The 20,119-nt window shown below is 42.5% G+C and overlaps 1 protein-coding gene across 1 annotated transcript; it reads right to left on the bottom strand.

Moving 5' to 3' along the window:
* Window positions 1-6,033: 6,033 nt before the first annotated feature.
* On the bottom strand, window positions 6,034-14,438 carry MSX2 (msh homeobox 2). Its single transcript, XM_072631001.1, has 2 exons — window positions 13,874-14,438; window positions 6,034-8,060 (listed from the first exon to the last, which is right to left on the bottom strand). Exons 1-2 carry the CDS (start codon window positions 14,256-14,258, stop codon window positions 7,636-7,638), a joined length of 810 nt encoding a protein of 269 aa, XP_072487102.1. The 5' UTR covers window positions 14,259-14,438; the 3' UTR covers window positions 6,034-7,635.
* Between the last annotated feature and the right edge of the window lie 5,681 nt (window positions 14,439-20,119).

The following is a 20,119-nucleotide window of genomic DNA, read 5'->3' as shown; positions in this document are numbered from 1 at the left end:
CCCGGGACGCAGACGTAGGGAAAGGGGGATGGGGTGAGAGGAGAAAGGTGGAAGAATAGGGGAGGAGGGCGGATGGAACAGGCGGTGAGAACCTGCTACTCCGGGATTTGTCTAGGGTGCAGCACTGGGGAAATTGACCAACCCAGGAAGTTAAAAATCAAGATTCTCAGGAAAACAATATTAAGGTGAGAAGAGTCTATAGAGCATGGAGTATTAAAACATGGGGCACAGAGAACAACATATCTAGAGAGAATCTTTAAAACACAGAGGTTTAAAATGGAATGGTATCTGAGAGATTGTCTACTTATATCCCCCTAAATTTATACACTAGAAGATCAAGATTTGGGGTCGTGAAGGGACTTGCCTTTAGTCTATCATTAAGGACCGAGTAGACCCTCAAACCCAAAACTTCTGACTCCAAGACCAAAACTTTGCCCTGCACCCTGACGCTTTGCCCTTCCCATTAGGCTCCTGAAAAAATAATCCTATCTGAAATAAAGATAGGAGGAATTGACATGATTTCCCTCATAAAAGTTGTCACGTTGATGGGGGAGATATACATATATATTACGTATATACATATATACATATGCGTGTATGTGTATATCCGATTTTCATGCATATTCTAAATCTAACCATAGCAAAAAGAAAAAAAAGTCTGGTTCCTTCCTCCTGTCTTAAAATAAAGCGAAACAAAACAAAACAACAACAAAAACAAAAACACAAGCCAAATGACCTGCTTTTATGCACAGTAATACTCAAAGTAATGTCACTGAGGGCTTTAATTTCTTCCAACATGGTTCCATTCAAAGTTGTGAATTCCCTCGGAATGATAAACCAGCAAGTAACTTTAGCGATCAGATAAGAGTCTTCAAATTCTGTTTTGCAGAAGCTGAGAGAAGTGACTTGACTATGGCCTCAGAGTTGCATTTAGAACACCCATCTCCTCTTGGGACTTTCATTCTAGGTCTATGATTTTTCCAAGCTTTTCTGTAAGTAACAACTCACCATTCCAGCCTCCAGGAAGGACCCATAGGGGTTGGATCAGAAGGGAGAAACAAGAAGATAGATTCAGAACCAGCTTGGACCTCAGCACAAAGAAATATAGTAGCTTTTCACAAAAGATTAAGTTGTCTGCTCCCTTCATCTAGCGGTAAGGGTACTCTGAAAGTGAAGTCTAGGGCTGGATTTGTATATTATTGTGTATTATAATTTTATATATATATAATACATATATTTATGTATCACAACCCCTGCTTAGTTGTAAAATCTCTAATGTGTCAGAGATCCTGTTTTATCTAAACTTTCTATCTCCACCAAGAGCCAGCAAAGTAGACTTTAGTTTATTGAATTCATGGACCAAGACATAAAGAAATGTGAAGAGGTTGTTGCAAGCCGGGGGTGGAGATATCACAGGAAGCAAAGAAAGGCAGAACCAAAGTTCACAGAAAATTCGTTGGAGTTGTCCACACTTCATCAGAGAAAGCTGCTTTGAGCCTTGCCATTGCCTGATTTTTGGCAGGTCAGTCTGACTTTCACTTTTTCTTATAAGCACAAACCATTTTCAGTTTTCCTGGAAAAAGTGCAATGAAGAGAAAGAGAAGGAAAGGGGAGAATGGTTTCAATATTTTCCTGCTAAAATGGTACAGAAGATAGAGAACTAAGGAGGCTAAATGGTGGTGGACTATAATTCTTAACCTTTAGAGTAGACCCGCAAGCATACGAAATAAGAAAGCTGTGTGATCAAAGACAAATTGTTTTAGCTTTCAGCCTCTTTTTTTTCTCATCTGTAAAACGAGGGTAGTAATAATTGTACTACCAATTTCACAGAAAGCCTGGGAGAAAATACTTTAAAGGAGCTATAGGTCTATGAGCGTTGTCATTTTAGCAATGCCTTCACTAGGTGGGCATCTAAAGATCTGTGTCGGGTTCGAAAATGCATGACTTTTGTCGGTATTCCTTAAGGCCCCTTCCTTCTTTTTATTAATAGAGATTGAGAATAAATCCTAACTCTGGCTGAGTTGGGTACCTAGTCCAAGCTTTTAAAGTGATAAACATTCACCATGAAGTCTGGCCAAGAGTTGAGGAATTAATTTTGAGATGAAACTGAAAATGGATTAGGTGATTTGGGTGCAGAGAAGAGGGAGGGTAGGGAAGGGCAGGATAGGAAGGGCAGTCAGACATGCAGGCAGGCAAAGTAGGCTGGGACAGGATGAAGGCATTTTGGTTCTTGGTATCTGGGACACCCCCAACCCTGAAATTCATGACTGTGCAAAGCCTCAGGACTCATGGGTACTTAGGCACTGCTCCCAGATACTAACACAAATCCAAGCAGAATTTGTTCCTTAATCTTAACACCATCTCTGTCCTGAACTGAAAGTGGGTCAGCCTAGGCTTCCTCACTGTCAGGCCTTCCTGTCTTCTATGGTGAGGTCAGAGAAAAGGGTGGTTGTGGCTATTGTGAAGCACTTGCCCACCCCCAGAGCATGCATTCTCTTCCTTTTTGTTGAATTCTCTCATCATATGGGGCCCTTACATGGAACTGGATGACATCTTGGGGGTAGAGGGGTGTTTTCTGTTTATTCTCCCCCCACACACACACCCCAGCCTCCATGTTTACAGAAAGTCTCACAGGCTGAATGACTGACTCCAGTCCTTTGCTCAAAACTGCAAAAAGAGAAGAACCAGACAAGATGTTTTTTTCTGAACCCCTTAAACAACCTGCCTCTTCAGTAGATGGGCTAGTTTTGTCTCATTAAGTGTTAGATCTGACATGAACCTTAGAATTTAGAATATAGGATATCAGAGCTGGAAGGGTCTTGGAAGTCATCTAATTCAACCCAACTCATTTTTTTTTTTTTCAGAGGTGAAAACTAGGCCTTTCTTGCTAGCAGGAACCAATAATAAAAGAAGCTTGCTTATTGGATGTTATAGCTGAGTAAACCACTCATTTCTCTTATATGTGCCTCAGTTTCCTTCTATGTAGCATGAGGACAATGATCTGGATACCATTTACCTCTCAGAGAAATTGTTTCAAAAAAATAACTTTGTTCTCTGGTTTAGATGCTGTCTTATGATGATAGACAGTCATGGCTATCACCACCACCATCATCGATGTCCCCAGTCACTCATTTTACCACTGCTAAACTGGTGGAGCTGGGATGGAAGGTGACAGTGTCCTGTCTCAATATAAGGTCTAACCTGTCAGGACTGTTCCTGAGTTCTTGCTGCTGCTGAGTGACCTTTCTTGAGAAAATCAAAGTTACTAATCTCCCCAAAACCTCTCGCCAACAAAAGTGGAAGTCACTATTCTACTTAACCTTACCTAGGAAGATGACAATCTCCAGGAGAGGGATTTTCAAGAGGATGCCTGACCCTGTGATCAAATTTTATCCATCCATTACAGCATTCCCAGTCCCTCCCGCAAAGCTGTTAGGCTCTCAATGTCAGAGGTGGAGTGGACCTTAGATATCTCGATTCATTTTACAGATAATGAAACTGGTGTCGATAGAAGGGAAGAGAGTTCAGTACCAAACCTAAAGTCCAGTACTCTCCCCACTACTCCACAGCCCTGCTTGAAGAACAAGACATTCCGCTGGGCTCTTGGGTCGTCAAGAGGCCAAGAGGTCGGGACTTGACCACGTAAATGACACGTAAGCCCAGCACCAATTGGGTTTTAGTGGACTGTTGTGATTATACGGGCTAGTCATGGTAGACAGGGACTCAGTTTACAGCATTCTCCAGACCCCGGAGACTTCCCTTTGCAAGTAGAGGTGAGAGACAGAGAGAGACAGAGAGACAGAGAGAGAGAGACAGAGAGAGACAGAGAGAAACAGAGAGAGACAGAGACAGAGAGAGACAGAGAGAGACAGAGAGAAACAGAGAGAGACAGAGACAGAGAGACAGACAGAGACAGAGACAGAGAGAGACAGAGAGACAGAGACAGAGAGACAGAGAGAGAGACAGAGAGAGAGAGAGAGAGAGAGAGAGAGAGAGAGAGAGAGAGAGAGAGAGAGAGAGAGAGAGAGAGAGAGAGAGGAGATAGGGAGCAATAATTAGAGACCCACCTTTACAAAGGCTTACGAAATGGGGAGGTGCGCGCGCGCGTGTGTCTGCATGTGTGTGTTTTAAGTTCATCTCTAAAAGGTTTTAATGACAGTTTTCCGGCTGTTCCGCGTTGTGATAAATGTATTCTGTTCTCAGGAGGGCCTAGGGGCATTGTGCATTAGGGTCCGTGATGAAGTCTTCTCTGAGTAAGGCCTGACACCTCCCTCTAATAAAATATAATACTCAATTAACTGGGGCTTCCCGAAAGGTTTTCATTTAAACAAGTTAATAATGGGCGCCAGGCGAACGCCGCGCTCCCGGCTCAGGAAGTAGCTTAGCGAGGCAGGGCTGAAAGCCCAGAATCCCAGGTGGGGAGTGGGTACAGCAGGGAGTCAATCACAGTAACAGCTCTCATTTGCCGTAGTGTTTTACGGTTCACAAAGCGCTTTCTTTCCTCTCCAGAGTCCTGAGAGAGAGTTGGTGCAAAGTGCAAATAGCAATGTACCCATCTTACAATATATAAAACTGAGGCACAAAGTCGGGAGGTAGTTTGTCCAACAACACTTTGAGTTAGTCTCAAAATATGAACTTGAACTCGAGGTCTTCTGATTTCAAAATCTGGGAATTGGCAAAGAGACAGGGAAAACAGAAACGGGATAGTGCTTGGGAAGGGCATTTGTAGAGCAAGAGGACAGAAAATATTTCCTTTTGAAGAAGTTCGACCATAAGACATTTGAAAAGTCCCAGTTTCCAAGACCAGTGTTCCCCAGTGTTTCTAAGGATAAAGATATCCACTCACCACTTTGATTAATGTAGCAACTTTGAGAACTCTTGAGTTACTTAGAACTGTCTGGCAACACCCTTATTCTTCCTCCTGATTAATTTTTTTTAAGTACTGTGGGACAAAGGTGAATATATGTGGAAAATTAGGGAGGCTGAAGTCCTTTGCGCCTACCTAAAACTCTCCACTTCTTAAAAAAAACATGCATTGATCGAATCTATGTAGATCTACGTGTGAATTGAGTTACCCCTCGGTAGGCAGAGGAGTAAGGTCCGGGGATTAGGGGAAAGTATTTCCACCAGATTTACATAGCCATGGAATTCGTGGAAAGTCAAACTCGAAAAGGTATTTTTGTAATCTAGGAGAGAGCACTATTGTGGGGAACATAGCAGAATTTGCAGGGAGTTGGAACCCGCAGTTCTATTATTAAGCGATGTGACCTTGAGGGGAGCCACTGGCTCATCTCCTGCTCTGCAAAATGATTCTCGGATTCCTCTCTGAGGTCCCGGATATCTACTTTGTTCTAACTTTTTGTGAGACAGTTTTGTCTTTCTCTGGAAAATCAAGAAATGGAAAGAAGGAAAAAGAAAAACAGCCTGTTTTGCCCCATCCATTCCGGGGTAACTTGAACCTCAAGTGGCAAAGGTTCCCCTGCCTCAGCCCAAAGAAACTGAGATTTGAACACCGAAGGAAATTGTTCTTTTTCATTTGCCGGCAATATTCTTTCATCCCATCGGAAAACAGAGACCTCTGCTCTCCATCTGACTTCAGAAAAAGATTCTCCAAAAACTTGTCAGATAAGTAGCAAACTACCCCATAAGGCCACCACCCCACCACACCCGTCATTAACTAATCTTTCACTAATGTCTTTATAGTATTGTAAAAACTCCTACACACCACCTTCCAGTTCTTTCACATCCGGTAATTCGGGCTCAGGGAAAAGTTTAAAAAGAGCCATTAGACCAATCCAGAGCATCGCAACACTGACTTTCTTTCCAGTTGTCCAATTCTGGCCTTTGCTTTGTGAATTAAGTATTCCTTCACAGTGAAATTTCCGAAAATAAAGAAACCCAATAAAGCTATTTCTTCACTAACCCCTCCCCATGACCTATCCAACTGTGATGACCATCCAATTTGTGATGATATTCTAACTCTCCCCCAAGAGAATAGGGACCCCTTAAAGAAAAGTGAGCTCTGACAACCCCTGGCAATTAAACAAGATTTTAATTTAATTCCAAATAAAAGATAAGAAATAGTAACTCTCCAATAAAATATATAAAATCGTACAAGCCATCCCTTTCAAAGGGACTGGGGTATGCTGGGAGAGGGACCAGGGATTGGTGAAGTGAAAGTGGTCAGGTTGACAGCATTATTTTTCAGCAGAACAAAATTTGCTGGTGAGTTCCCCACATGCACACACCAAACCAAACAATGTTGAGTTATGTTCTGCCTTCTGATCTGCATTCTCTCTGGTAACTTTCCTATTAAGATCAGCACACAAATGTACATACACACATAAAAAGCATATGATTCCTGTCTTTTTCCTCCCTTTTTAGATCTATTACTGTTCAAGTATACTTACTATATAGGAATTGTCTACGAGATACTTTAAAACCACAAATATCTACAATGAATGGTTTTTAAAAATCACCCATGCTTTGGTTGTCTTTCTCTCTTTAAATACCACTTCACCAAAACCCTTTCCTCCCTCCCTTTACAGTACGCTCAACTCTTCAAATCCAGCCTTACATGTAGTGATGGGAAGCAATAGCTTTGAGGTGGAATTATAAAGTACCTGATCTCTACTTCAAAGCCCCATTTTTTTTCTAATGCCCTTCAATATTTCTAATTCATGTGGGAAACACTTCCAATATTGAATGATTTGAGGGTGGAGGATGGGAGTGGGGAAGAGTGGAGGGGGGAAATAGAATCACAGGAAAAGTCATTACATATTTTTTTTCTTTGCTTATATGTGGGAAAATGATGAAAATTAAAGAATCTATTCACATCTATTTTCTATCTACATTGTCTGGGAGACAGCCAGGCATACTGGAAAATAGCATTGGACCCCAGCCTGGAAATCTGCTTCTAATCCTAGCTCTGTCACTTACTAGTTAGCCATATGACCTTGGGCAAATCATTTCTCCTTTCAGAACCTCATCTATAAAATAGGCATAAATACTTTTATCACCTACCTTATAGGGTTGCTGTGACATGAGGAAAGCACTTTGTAAACCATAAAGCACTATAGAAATGAGAGTTATTATAAAAATAAACTCCATCAAACTTTTTAAACCTCCCCAAATTATATCTGACAAGATTTCTTTTAGAAGTATCTTATCCTTTATAAAAAATATCCCTTTCTCCCAAAAAAACAACCCCTAAATTATCTTGTTGGAGGCCTCCTTCAGGAAAATAATACATTGAATATATATACATATGCATATATATAATTTGTTTCTTTTCAAAATACTTTGACTTTTCACGTCTGTAGTATAAAAATGTATTATACTTTATTATATATATTTATATATAAAAAGCCTTCAGGATCAGTCTTTGTGAAAAGGAGGGGATGTCATCAGGTGATGCTGACATAGAGTTTGGTGTCCCAGATTAAAGAGCAAGAAGAGATCTGCTCTGTACTGTGAACACCTAAGTTGTTGGCATGGTGCTCTTAAAATATTCAGCAAAAGAAAAAAGTGATCCAGGATGGGTTTGGTACTGTACTCTTGGATGAGGAAAAAAATTTAAAACAAACACATCCATCATGAAGTCTCTTTAACTATTCCTTTGCTGGGAGATCTTCCTTAAGATAAGTGATACATGCTATATCCAACAGGAGTAGCATAGAGTCCCACAGGAGGGATAGGGAGCACAGGTCTGTGAAAAGGGTAGGATGTTCCATATATGGAAGCTGCTTGGAGGGGAGAGTTGATGGGGAAAGGGAGGCTGAAGCCAGAGGGTAACATAGGTTTGGCTGCCATTTTCAGCTTTTCCAGTTCTGCTTCCTGTAGTCTCTTGGCCTTGGCCCTGCGGTTCTGGAACCAGATTTTGACCTGTGTCTCTGTGAGGTTCAGGGAGCTGGAAAACTCAGCACGTTCAGCAATGGAGAGGTACTGTTTCTGGCGGAATTTTCTTTCTAGGGCTAGAAGTTGGGAGGTGGTAAAGGGAGTCCTCGGCTTCCGATTTGTCTTGTGTTTCCGAAGGGTACAGGTTGTGGGACTCAAGTGTCCTATGAGAATAGAAAAGGGAAGAAGTTAGAAAAGAAAACCATGTTTCTTTCTTTCTACTCTTAGTCCCCAACCTCTTTTGGACTGAATGGGAGCTTAGTTTCTGGGAAATGAGAGTTCTTATGTGAATTGAGGAGCGGATTTATGATGGACTATTATTACAGCTGTTATCATCCCAGATATATGCCAAGTTAATCATATCCTAAGGCACATAAAGATGCCATAAACAAGTGCATGTTCCTTATTATTTTCTGTCTACAGATGATAAAAACCAAACATTCCCTTTCCTAGATATTTCTGAGAGACAGTTTTCTTGGCTTGGTGTTTCCATAAAGCAAACCTGACTGAGAAAATAGGCAGTGGGGGGTGGGAAATTAGCTCTCCCATAAAAGTAAAATGTCCAGAAGAATCATGCCACTTCAGAATTAAGAAGATGTGACATCTTAGTCATATCCTAGATATATTCTCTAGTTTGGTGCAAATGTGTCAATGCCGCAGGGATGGGGAAGGCAGAATTATGACGAAAATAAAGGTGTGTCAACAACATTTAGGCTCCATGTTCAAAATGAAATCAATTATGAGGAAGTCATAAGACTGGGGCATCCCGGGTGATCCCATCAACAACTGCCGTCTGTGCTTGTTTGCCAGGAAGCCACAGGGGAAGAAGGGAAGGGGGAGGGGGGAAGATACTTGGCAATTAGTTTTCAGCATTTGGCTTTTATGAGGTACGCTAATTTTCAAATATGTAGCTGTAGCAGCTAAACCCAATACACATGCAGAGAATGTGGCATTTCTTGTTCAGTTGGTTTGGTCCTAGAAATACAGTTTAAATTGCAGGCTAAGGGCACAGGGCGGCTTATGTCTCTTCCTCCATTGGATTTGTTATAGACTGAGGAAGAACCTGGCTTCTGCAGGGTAGGGCCAAGTGCTAGCAAGTCCCATCAAAGCTGATGGGATGAATACCTGAATAGCTTCAGGTATGACCCAGCAATGGATGGTATATCTGTCATCCAAAGACTAGCCTAGCTAAGTATGGCAGGGTTCATATCCAGAGGGTAAGGCACAGGGGAATGTTTTCAGTCACAGTTATTTTATGTGATTTTTTTTTTTCTTCATCTCTACAGAGTAAGTAGGAAGGACCAGGGTTAGTTAAGAATTGAACTTAGATATGGACCATATTAACTATGACAGTTCAATAGAAACTCATCGACTTTTCAATGTTATCACTGCCAGTGCTTCCTACAGGAATACAGATTACAAGTCATCCATGAAGTGATTAAAACACATTTAAGCACATACATATTCTTTACCTGATCATAAATTAGGAATCTGCTCTCAACCCTATTCTCTCAAATCAGAGACACATAAAGGGAAGTGGAGTGGATTTGCAGTCAAAGAACTGGGGCTTAAATCTTTGCATGCTATTTATTACCAGGATGCCCTCAGGCAAGTCATTTCACCATTTCAGCCCTCAGTCTACTACTCCTCAGTTTATTCATCTAGAAAACAAGGGCATTGGATTAGATCTCTTTTCCTGCTCTAGGTCCTAGGAGATTCCTTCTATCTTCTGCAGCAAGACATTATTAGATTTCAAAGTAATTAGGTAGAGACCATTAGGACTCCATTTAAATGGAAGAAAACAAATAAAAACAAAAACCAAAACCAAGCTACCAGTTTTCAAGTATGTATCAAAACAGCGTCCACAACACTATTGAGCATCCCTCTCCCCCAAACATTTTTTGTTTTAAATTCATGAACAGAGGACTATGTGATTATACGAGATACATTTAACTTACTTCCTAGGCTACTACCAACCAAGCTTCCACTTGTTACTAGGCTCACACAACTCAAAGCATCCCTTGACTAATGATTTGTCCCCATACTTTTGCAAGGCCTTATTTGAGTTCATCAGCTTACAAGATTTTGTCATTGTTTATTTTAAAATTAAATGAACTTTCACAACTCTGTGTGTTCTAGAAGTCCTCACAGGTATCTCTTGAGGACTGTTGAGAGAGAGAGGCTGGAATGTAGCAAAGTATGCTTTTTGTCCAGCCTCCCTACCAGGAAGGGCATTGGGGGGGTTCAAGGGTTCCTACTAAAGAGAAGGATGATGTCCAGAATGCTAAACTGGGGAGACCAGGCTATCTAGGTCAGGGTATCTGAATCATAAACTTTAGAGCTGCAAGAAAACTTAGAGGTCACCTAATCAACAATATCCCCCAATTGTAAAGATGAGGAAACTGAGACCCAGAGTGAAATAGCTTTTCTCAAAGGCACAAAGGGAGTGAGTAGCATTGTCATGACAGCCTATTTTCTAACTCTGGATCCAGCAGTCTTTCTACTTATACTATATTACCAGAGGATCTGCCATTATTCACAACTGACACCTCCCCCCTGGACCTTATGACTTCTTAGAGTATTAAGTAAGGGGGTCAGGGTGTCTCTGTGATTAAATGTGATCACCTACTCTTGAGCACGAAGCCAATTCCATCAATGTGCCTCCCTTTACCATGTAAGGGCTCTGGTTTGGCTTCTCTCAGAAATAACTCTGGTCTTACTGTTTTCCTTCTCTACAGCTGTCCCTAGCCTAGGACAAACCATACAATCATAGGATTTGGAGCTGAAAATAACTTTGAGATCATCTTATTCAAAGCAATACAGGTAGTAAATAGCAGAGAAAGAATTTGGATCTATCTTAGGTCTTCAAATTCAGCACTTTTTTTCCTCCATGGCAACCTTTTTTAAGGACCTGCATCTCAACTTCCCTCTGAAGTTTTCTGACCCATGGGTCTTGGCCCTGATTCTCCCTGACCTTCAAAACATTCCTATTAAATTCATGTAATAAAGAAAGACTATAAGGGTAGGGCTGGGAGGGAGCCAGGTAGAATGATTTCAAATTATGTTAAAACTTTTATTTTCAAACAAAGACATTGGGCATTGCTGTGTGTAGAGATTGTAGGGAGGAAGATGTCACTACAGATTTTATAAAGTTAGAGTCCAGGGATTTGGACCTCGTGGATCTGGATACAAATCCCAGGTCTTCTTACCATTTGTGTGGCCTTGGATAAGTCATTCACATTCCTCAAGTTTCATTTCTTTGTCTATAAAATGAGGATGGAGGAGGATCTTTAAATATCTATCTTATTCCAAATCTGTGATTTGTGGTCTATCATTCATAACCCTTTCCAGCTTTTTTTTCCCCCAGAAAAGGATAGTGTGCATGTGTGTGTGTGCATGTGTGTGCATGTGTGTGTGTGTGTGTGTGTGTGAGGGGTGGGGAGAGTTTGAACTGTATAGAAACAGTGGATGGGAAATTATACATAAGGTAAAAAGGTCAGTCCAGAAGCTGAGAAACAGGGATTAAAAACTGAAAAAGAGAACAGTGGGGGGGAAAGAAAAGAGAAAGAATTCAAGCTTTTCTAGCTCCATATGGGGTAACTACAGGAAATCTGGCCAAGTCAGTTAATCGACAGGTGAGAAGGACCCTCTCAAGAAACTCCTTTCTGCCTGTTTAATGTAGAAGTCTTGCCATCCCACCAGCCAGGGTGCAGGTGCAGGGACAAGGGAGAGCCAGCAAAGAGGCTGCCCTATTCACTTCTAAGGCTGTTTCTCCAGTAAACCCCTTTGTCATTCTTTAGTGAATGTAGTTCCAAAGTAGAGTTGAAATAAAAGACAAAATTGAGCCACCACGCCCTAGGGACCCATGAATCCCAAACCTATCATAATAAGGGGTGTGAGCCGGCTCTGGAGAACTAGGAGATAGGTTGAAAAATAGGATAAATCTTGCTAAGACCGTATATGTTCAGCTTTCTCTGTAGGTAGAGAGTGCAAGGAACAGCATTTTCACATCTAAGGACACAGAGGCCAAGTGGCTCTCCGAAGTCACTTGGCTTAGAAACACAGGGTTATAATAATAAGGACTTACATTTACAATACACATTATTACTTTGCACACAGCAAGTACTTAGTGGGTAGGAGTAGGCATTATCATCACCAGTTTACAGCAGGGAATGGCTGGTATTATCTCCATTTTACAGAAGAGAAAACTGGAGCAAAAATAACTTGCCCAGGGTAACACAACCTAAGTTGAGCAAACTTTATACCAAAGTCTTCACACTCAAGTAAGGTTTTGTCTCTCACACAAATGTCCTTTCCCCTTGCCACTCTCAAGGAAGGAAGGAAGTACTTCACACCTAATACACCAGTTCTGTTTCAGTGGGTCCTCTTCCCCAGTGACCTCCTGGTCCCTGACTCTTATAGCATCCCCCCAAACTTGTAGTCTCTCTCCCCACACCAACCCCAACAACATACACAGAGGAATAATATTGGGATTCTGGTGAACAACTTCTTGGGGTGTAGAAATGCATTTTGGAGGGGAAATTATTTAACTTGAACCTTAAAAATGTTTGTGATTTTATTTTAAAGTTGTCATGGAGCCTGTAAGGTACAAATGGTGAATCGACTGTCTGAACGACTACGAAGCTCTTGGCAATGAGATGGATGCAGGCAAACGGTCGGGCAAATTTAGGCTAACGATCTTTCTTCTTCTCTCTTCACCTTCTTAATAGCAGAGGCCTGGGGGCCCTGGGAGACAGAAGTAAGGACAGTCTTGGCCTGGATTACACTATTTCGGATGTGGTCGCTGAATGAAAGGTAATGTGAGGTAATAATGAACAGAGGGATGGATTTCTGGAGAATTGCTTCGTACCTATTTGACCTTCTGCAACGTTCTCTCCTTGGGCCTTCAATTTCATACTGTAAAACGCTGTGGTTTTTTTAAGGGGGGGGAGATAAAATAACTTTCTATTGTCCTTTAAAACTCTTAAAACCTCACGATTCTCTTGCCCTTTCCCTGTGTTAACAGCGTAGACTTAAGATCCTTTAGTTGGATTCTCAAATCATACCCCCAGGAACTTCAAAGTATGATAGAAAATTTTAACTATGGACGTCTTGGATCGCCCAGAAAACATCAACTAATGCTCCACCACTAGAAAATACTTTACACAGATTTTAGAATGGGGGGGAGGGGAAGATATCTTAGAGACCATCTAGTTTTTAAACTGGATCGTCATTTTATAGGTAAAATCGAGTCTTTTAAATAGATGGGGTTGAAAGAAAACGGGTCGGCAGGACAAAGAAAAATAGGAGCTTACATTTTTCTGAGTGTTAAGATTTACAAAGGGTAACTCATAAACTTGTGGGGTAGATGGCGCAAGCCTTTTTATCGCGCATTCAGGCTGTGTCGGACCCGGGATTGGAAACAGTCTTCCAGCCCCGCGCACTTTCCACTCTCGGTCCTGTTTATCCAATCTCGCTCCTCACGCTTTTCTCCTAAGCTCTCCCCTCCCTCATCCCCCACCCCCTGCCCGGATTTTATTAACACGCTGACAGAGACTCCCAGCAGTAGAAGCCCGAGGTTATTTTGGCTCCAAACTCGCCTTACCCCTAGCATGCCGGATCCTTCCCTTCCAGTTCTGTACCACCGGGCTCGCCCAACTGGAAGGAGGCTCGGGATAAGGATAAGCGCACTAGACTGACAACCAGGAGGTGTAAGTTCGAATGCCCGCACAACCTCTTTTATTGGAGTAGTTAGGAAAGGCATTCTCCACCCCCACCTCAGTTTCCTCATCTGTAAAATGAAGCTAGGCTAGAAGAAACTGAGCACCCCATTCCAAATCTAAGTCCTATGATAATTTTCTGGGCCTCAGTTTTCTCATCTGTAAAATGACTAGACGATCCCTTCCAAATGTAACACATCGTCCTTCTCCCTTCCCTTCCCTTCCTTTCTTGTACCATCCCTCCAACACACACTCACTTGGCGGTGGGGAGTATCTGCCAGTCTCCTGAATCCAGGACGTCCCGTCCTCCGAGTTCTCTGACTTGACCGAGGATGTCTCAAAGGTTTTTGTAAGCAGCCCGGGGCTGTGAGCTTCCCTGGCGCCGTGCCCCGGCAGCAGCACGGTCCTGGAGGTGCCTTCGCTGCTCCCACCGCCGCTGCCGATGCCTCCGCCTCCCCCTGGCAGAGAAGACACCTCTTTGGGAGGTTTCTTGTCGGACATGAGCGCCTCCACGCTGAAGGGCAGGCTAGACACTTTGACCCTGCGATCCTCCAAGCCCAAGTCCGCGACCACCGCCGGCGGTGCCGCAGGACCCTCTTCGTCCGAGGAGAAAACCTCCTTCGTTTTGGAAGGAGAAGCCATGACTCGGAGCACCCCAAGGTGGAATCCTTTCCCCCGTGGGCCGCGCAGGCAACCTCTGTGCGCGCCGCGCCTGCCGCAGTTCGCTCCCTCTCTCTGCCCCACTGCAGCTCCGGATGCACCGACTCCACTTCCAACCCCACAGCTGCTACTCAACTTTTTTGGGGGGGGTGCGAGCGGGGGGAGTAAGGTTGTTGTCTTTTCCTCCTGGGGGAAGGTGAATAAAGCCGACGCAGCCAATCCCAGGGGGCCACTGGCATGACGTAATGGTAGATCGCGTCTGATTGGCTGAGCAGAGTGGCTGTGGATTTTTTTTTTTTTTTTTTTTTGGTTTAAAATAAATTAGGAGTTAATTACAGGAGCAGCGAACTGAGCTGTTATTAGCGATCCCTCCAGGGCTATAATCACACCAACACTGAAAAGTCACTGGGATAATTAAGGCTGATTCTATAAAGAGGAAGCTCACAGAATCCATTTTTTTCTTCTCTTTTGACCCCACTTTAAAGACTACTCCCCACCCTTTACAAATCTGCTCGGAGTTTTAGGATTTTAGAGTTAAAAGGTGTCTTTTAACGTACATTCTTGAACTGGAAGGAACCTTAGAATATGGAATGTTAGAATAGAAAGGAACAGTAGAAAAAAGTTATCTAGTCCAACCCTTTCTTTCATTTTGCAGCTAAGGAAACTGAGTCTCAAAGATGGCAAATACTTGCCCAAGGCCAAATGAGTAGTAAAAATGTTTGGAACCTAAATCATTTAACTCCTGATCTAGCGCTCTTGCCAGTACATCAGACCTTTGCACACAAAAGACACCTGAATTGTTCTGAGTTCATTGAATACTAAGGTCCCCTCCAGCTCCAATGCCTGTGAGTTACTCACTTCCATCTCCTATAGTCTTCTATTTATGCTGTTTTGAACACTTCTCTTTGCCTGAAAGGGAAAAGGAATATGAGAATGGGGAAGAGTGTTAAGGAACAGGGTAATAAGATTTTAATGCTATTATCATCCATCTGTATCAACACACATTGGAGCCCTTTCCATGTGCAAGTCACTGTGTTGATGCTGTTGATAAAAAAAAAAATAGCAGTCCTTGTTTTCAAAAGTCTTCGCAGTCGAATTGGAGAGACAGTATTTACATACAAGTTAGAATATGCACGATGTCCAATATATGAGAGGGACAATAAATGCTACATGGGAACTCAGAAGAGGACAAAATCATTGTGAACCCTGGGAGTTTGAGGATGTTTCTAGGAGGTTGTGCTTTTATCTTCAGGGGAAGATAAAAGTATGATCTCCAGGGTAGTTATAAGAACTTCAATCAGAAACACCTCCTGCCCTCACGTAAGACTTTGACGCTCTGAATTGGCCTTGGTCTATCTGTTAAACTAAAAGTCTTCCTTCCCAAGTCTGTATCTACTTGTCTCTATCTCTATCTCTTTGTCTCTCTGGTCATTGCATCTCGGTTTTGAGGACTATCATTGACCTCCCTCCCCCTTCACCAATAAAACAGAACACAAGAGGGGAATAATTGTAGAGAGAATTGGGTCCTATATGATGCATGCATTTGCGGCCTTTGTGTCTTTTATGAGAACATATTTTTTTTCAATTACAAGTTAGAAAAAAGCAATAGATTTTCCTGTTTCTGATAACTATTTTGTCCCACAATTATGTAGTGGGAGCCACTCTGATTACAGTTTCCTGGGAAAAGAGAACATAGGGATTCCTGATATAGATGAGAGCTGGGTTTGAAGAAAGGCAGAGATCCTTCCTTACAGATTTAGAAAAGACAACTGTCTGCTATAGATATGCCTTACCAATAGTGTCATGGAGAACATGATGAAACTGTAGTCTGGAAAACCAAGACCCAGTTCTTGGTTCTAACACTGCCTGAACTTGGACAAGTTACATCACATCTCTTGGACTCATATGTAAAAATAGAATAATAAAACTTGCACTATTTACCTTGCATTGTTTTTTGGAAAACACTTTTCAAGACAGATTCTATGCTGCTGCTTTCTTCCTAAATCCTGGTCAAAAGATACTAGCCTGATGGGCATTTTAAGAAAAACAAGAATTTGTTGTTATTTTAATTCAAATGAACAATGATTTCTTAGGTGTCTCTGTCTCTTTTTGTGTAGGCTTAAGATATAATGGTTCTGGATATTGTATGCTGACTGGTCTCCTACTCTATATTTTGTGGAATTGTGCCTTTTCTCTGTATGAAAAGCTCAGGCCTTTTGCAGCCCAAGGCTCCTATGTCATTTGGCCCTCTCAAAGCCCTCAGATGTGTCTGAGAAAGGTTTTGTCTCCTGAAGGTTGATTTAGGCCTTTTTACTGAGGTTGGGCCAGCAGGGACTCCTGGTAACACTGATTTCTTTCCAATGTCTGTATCTTCTCTACCTTCAGGAGGGCAGCAGGCTATTTAAACATAATTGGAAAGAGGTAATCAATACTATCCCCATCCCCACTTGCTGTGATAAACCACAGCTACCTTTTACAGTTTTCTCAAATAATGGAGTTTTTTTTTAACTTACAAAGGATATCAGAAAAATGTCTAAATTCACAATTAGTTGTAGTTAATTGTATATGAAATCTTAATGTCCTGGCTCAATCCAAATTAGAGATTAAATTATATAAGACAGATACTAAATTAGGTAGGGGAACTGGAAAAGGCAAAACGAAATTCTTTGTGGTTATGTAACCAACATTTATCAATATTTCATTGGGGGGAGAGTAATTTCTACCCTAGAATTTTTATATGCTCACTTTTTTTTTTTTTGTGATTGTTACCCAAAATGAGTTGTTAATATTCATCACCTTTAAATATGTCATCCCAGTATTTTCTGATTAAAGAATCCATTGGATCTTTTTAAATGGTATGAAAATCTACTTGAATTGTGAGGCATTGATTCTACAATTATTTTTGGCTAGTTTTCTAAACTACCTGAAGTAGCCCCAGCTCAGATTCCTACTCTTGGGGGAAAATAGAATATGAATTATTTTTGTGAACCTGAAAACAGTACAGTGTGTATATGAATCAAGGATTTTTGTGCTATAACATAAATGTATGTGTCTGAGTATGTGTGTATGCTGATGACTATGCAGATATACACAGGCAGATAAATTGTAATTCATAATAAAATTTTAGTGATCCAGGTACCCTGGACCCCAACTGGAAATTTTCCAGTTTTGCTCTTTATTGTTTCTATTATCTTGGGCAATTCACACTGGGTTCTCGGTCTCTTCATTTGTAAAATTGTGTGTGGGGGGGGGAGGGGGGAGGGTTCTTTGATTTTTCCTTACAAGTTGTAAGTCCCATGATACTAGACATATATCATCTCAGAAGTCCTAGTCGATTAACCTATGTTCACCGAGGTCGGAATAAAGTAGAGGAAGAGAAAACAGACTTCAGGACAGCTTTTCTATGGGGTACAGGGGATTATTACAGCGTGGTAAAGGATACTGGCATTAACTTCAGAGCCACCTATGGAATCAGTGTCTAAATCAAAACAACAACAAATTTGTTGCTATTTATTACCAAAAAAACTAGGTAGGGTCTTTTCCTTAGCTACAAAATGGAGGTGTTTATACCATATTGTTTCCAAGACCCTTCTCTCTCATAAATCTATCAATCTAATACAGCTCCATCATTTAAGGATGAAGGAAATGAGGCCTAGAGTCTCTTGCCCAGGGTCATACAGTTTTAAAGTTATTGGAGAGGGGTTTGAAACTCATGTTGTCTGACTCTAAGTCCAGGCCTCTTGCCACTGCACTTTGCTGCCTGTGGAAAGTGGTCCTTGGATTTGTCACCAGGCCTCACTGACTCCTAAACTTGGATAAACCACTTTCCCTCTTAAGGTATGTGTTCCCATCTCTAAAATGAAGGGATCTGGCTAGAACAAAGGTTCTTAACCTTGGGCAATAGACTTGCTTTTTCTTAAATTTTTTTTTTGCTATCTGTATTTTGTTATACTTGGTTTCCATTGTAATCCTATGCATTTTATCTTATGCAATTAAAAACAATGTTCTGAGAAGGAACCCAAGGGCTTAACCAGACTATCCAAAGGTTCCCCGACAGAGAAAAGGTTAAGAACTCCTTGAACTACATGATCCATAAAGTTCCTTCAGGCTCCAAATCCCCTGATTTATCCTTTAACTGATTCTGCGCTTCTTGGGTTCTCTGGAAGTTCTATCCCTTTCCCTTATGCACCCTGTTCTCCCGGGGCAGGGAACCCGGTGGGGAAGTCCTCATCCAGTTCCCTGGAAGGGCTGGGAATAGAGGGAGGGCTGAGGAGGGAGGGAAAGGAGGGCAGAGGCGGGGAGAGGGGAAGCCGGGAGGGTAGAGCAGAGAGACTTTGCAGACGAGCAGAGGCTGCTTGCCGGCGCCAGGAGCGGGAAGATGAAAGGAAAGCTCCTGGGGGAAGGGGCTGTGCTGTTTGACCGGCTCCAGCAGCCGCGGCGGGGCAGTCCCAGGCAGCCCCGCCCCCACCCCTTCCCCAGGGCAAGAGCTACCCCATACCCAAGCCGGGTCCTTCATCTTTGCTGCAACCGCAGCAAAGGCGAGGGACGGAATTCTACTTCAGCGGAGGCGGCCGCACCCGGGGCTCCGTAATTGAGATAGGCATTGCTATCTACACTTTTTAATGACCAGCACCACTTCGCTCTTGATTACACCTATATTAATAACAATAACCATAATGGGCTTGTTATTAACAGTACTTAATAGAATTGATGTGAACGCCTCCGGACCTATCTCCCTAAATCCCATTCCCAGTGTTCCTGGTAATAAATGGCTTTTCTATAGATCTTTAAGGTTTACAAATCGCTTTCCTCTCTCCTAGCCTGGGAAGAAAATAGTGCAAGTGTCTCCATATTTGATTCACCCAGAATTAGTTTGAAAGTACCTGAGCACAGAACTGCCAGCTTCTTGTTGGTGGCTTTCCTACAAGTTTCCAGAGCCTGGCATAGAGAGAAGGGCACCTTCCTACTGTCCCTTTCATAAAAGCTCAGGGGAAAGAGGGTGAGGTGGAGGAAGAAGTAAGTTAAGGGATGCGGTGGGGAAAACTAGGGGGAAGAAGGGTCACTAGAGTCAGGCAAGCGTCGGAAGCCAACCCAAAATCCTACATTCGGATCCCGACCTCTTTCTTTCTCTCGGAAATGAGAATTCCCTTTCAGTTTTGGATTATTTGATTCTCCATTATCAATGAGAAAATAAATCTCGGAAAAAAAGAAATGACTAGCCCCAACCTGGGATTCGAATTCCGACGGTTGGTTTGACTCAGACATTTATTGAACTGAGATCATCTCTCTGGGAGGTTGTTATTAAATGCAAAGTAGGGATTTTGGGAAGGCCAACCAAGATCAGTTTCCCTTCCACACCCCTCCTCCTCCCAACAGCTCCAGACTTCCTAGGGCTGCAGGCTCTTCCTCAGGTACTGGGAGTGCTCCCGGATCCCCTACTCGAGATCTTCCTGAGGCTTCCTCAAGGGGCAGAGGTTGGCACCCAAGCGCCAGGGCCCTCACACTGTTGGGAGAGTGTACGCCTCCCCCTCCTTCCTCCCTCTTCTCAGAAATCAACAGAGCACAGCCAGTCTTTCAGGCTTTCCACTATTCTGGGCACGTTGAGGGATGAAAGAACTCAGCCTCGGTTTACAGGCTAAAGAGACCACGAGCTTAGCGACCCCATCTTTTCATATATACTTTGGATGGGGGTGGGGGTGGGAAAGTAACCTGTGGAAGTGAAAAGAACAGAAAATCTAGATGTGTGATCTTGCATATTACTAAACCCCCTCTGGGATACGTTCCTCTTTTGTAAATTCAGGGCGGAGTATGGGCAAGGTAGGCTTTGATGATCTCTAAGGGCC

The sequence above is a fragment of the Notamacropus eugenii genome, chromosome 1 (assembly GCF_028372415.1).
Source record: "Notamacropus eugenii isolate mMacEug1 chromosome 1, mMacEug1.pri_v2, whole genome shotgun sequence".
NCBI classification, from domain to species: domain Eukaryota; kingdom Metazoa; phylum Chordata; class Mammalia; order Diprotodontia; family Macropodidae; genus Notamacropus; species Notamacropus eugenii.
Note: the sequence above shows the minus strand (reverse complement) of the source record. Positions and strands in the feature narration are given on the sequence as shown.

What these genes read in the sequence shown, in the direction of transcription:
- MSX2 (XM_072631001.1), bottom strand. Translation starts at nt 14,258, where the DNA reads ATGGCTTCTCCTTCCAAAACGAAGGAGGTTTTCTCCTCGGACGAAGAG. An exon ending in CAGATACTCCCCACCGCCAA is followed by an intron (nt 8,061 to 13,873) that starts GTGAGTGTGTGT and finishes CTATTCTCATAG; the next exon opens with GACACTTGAGTCCCACAACC.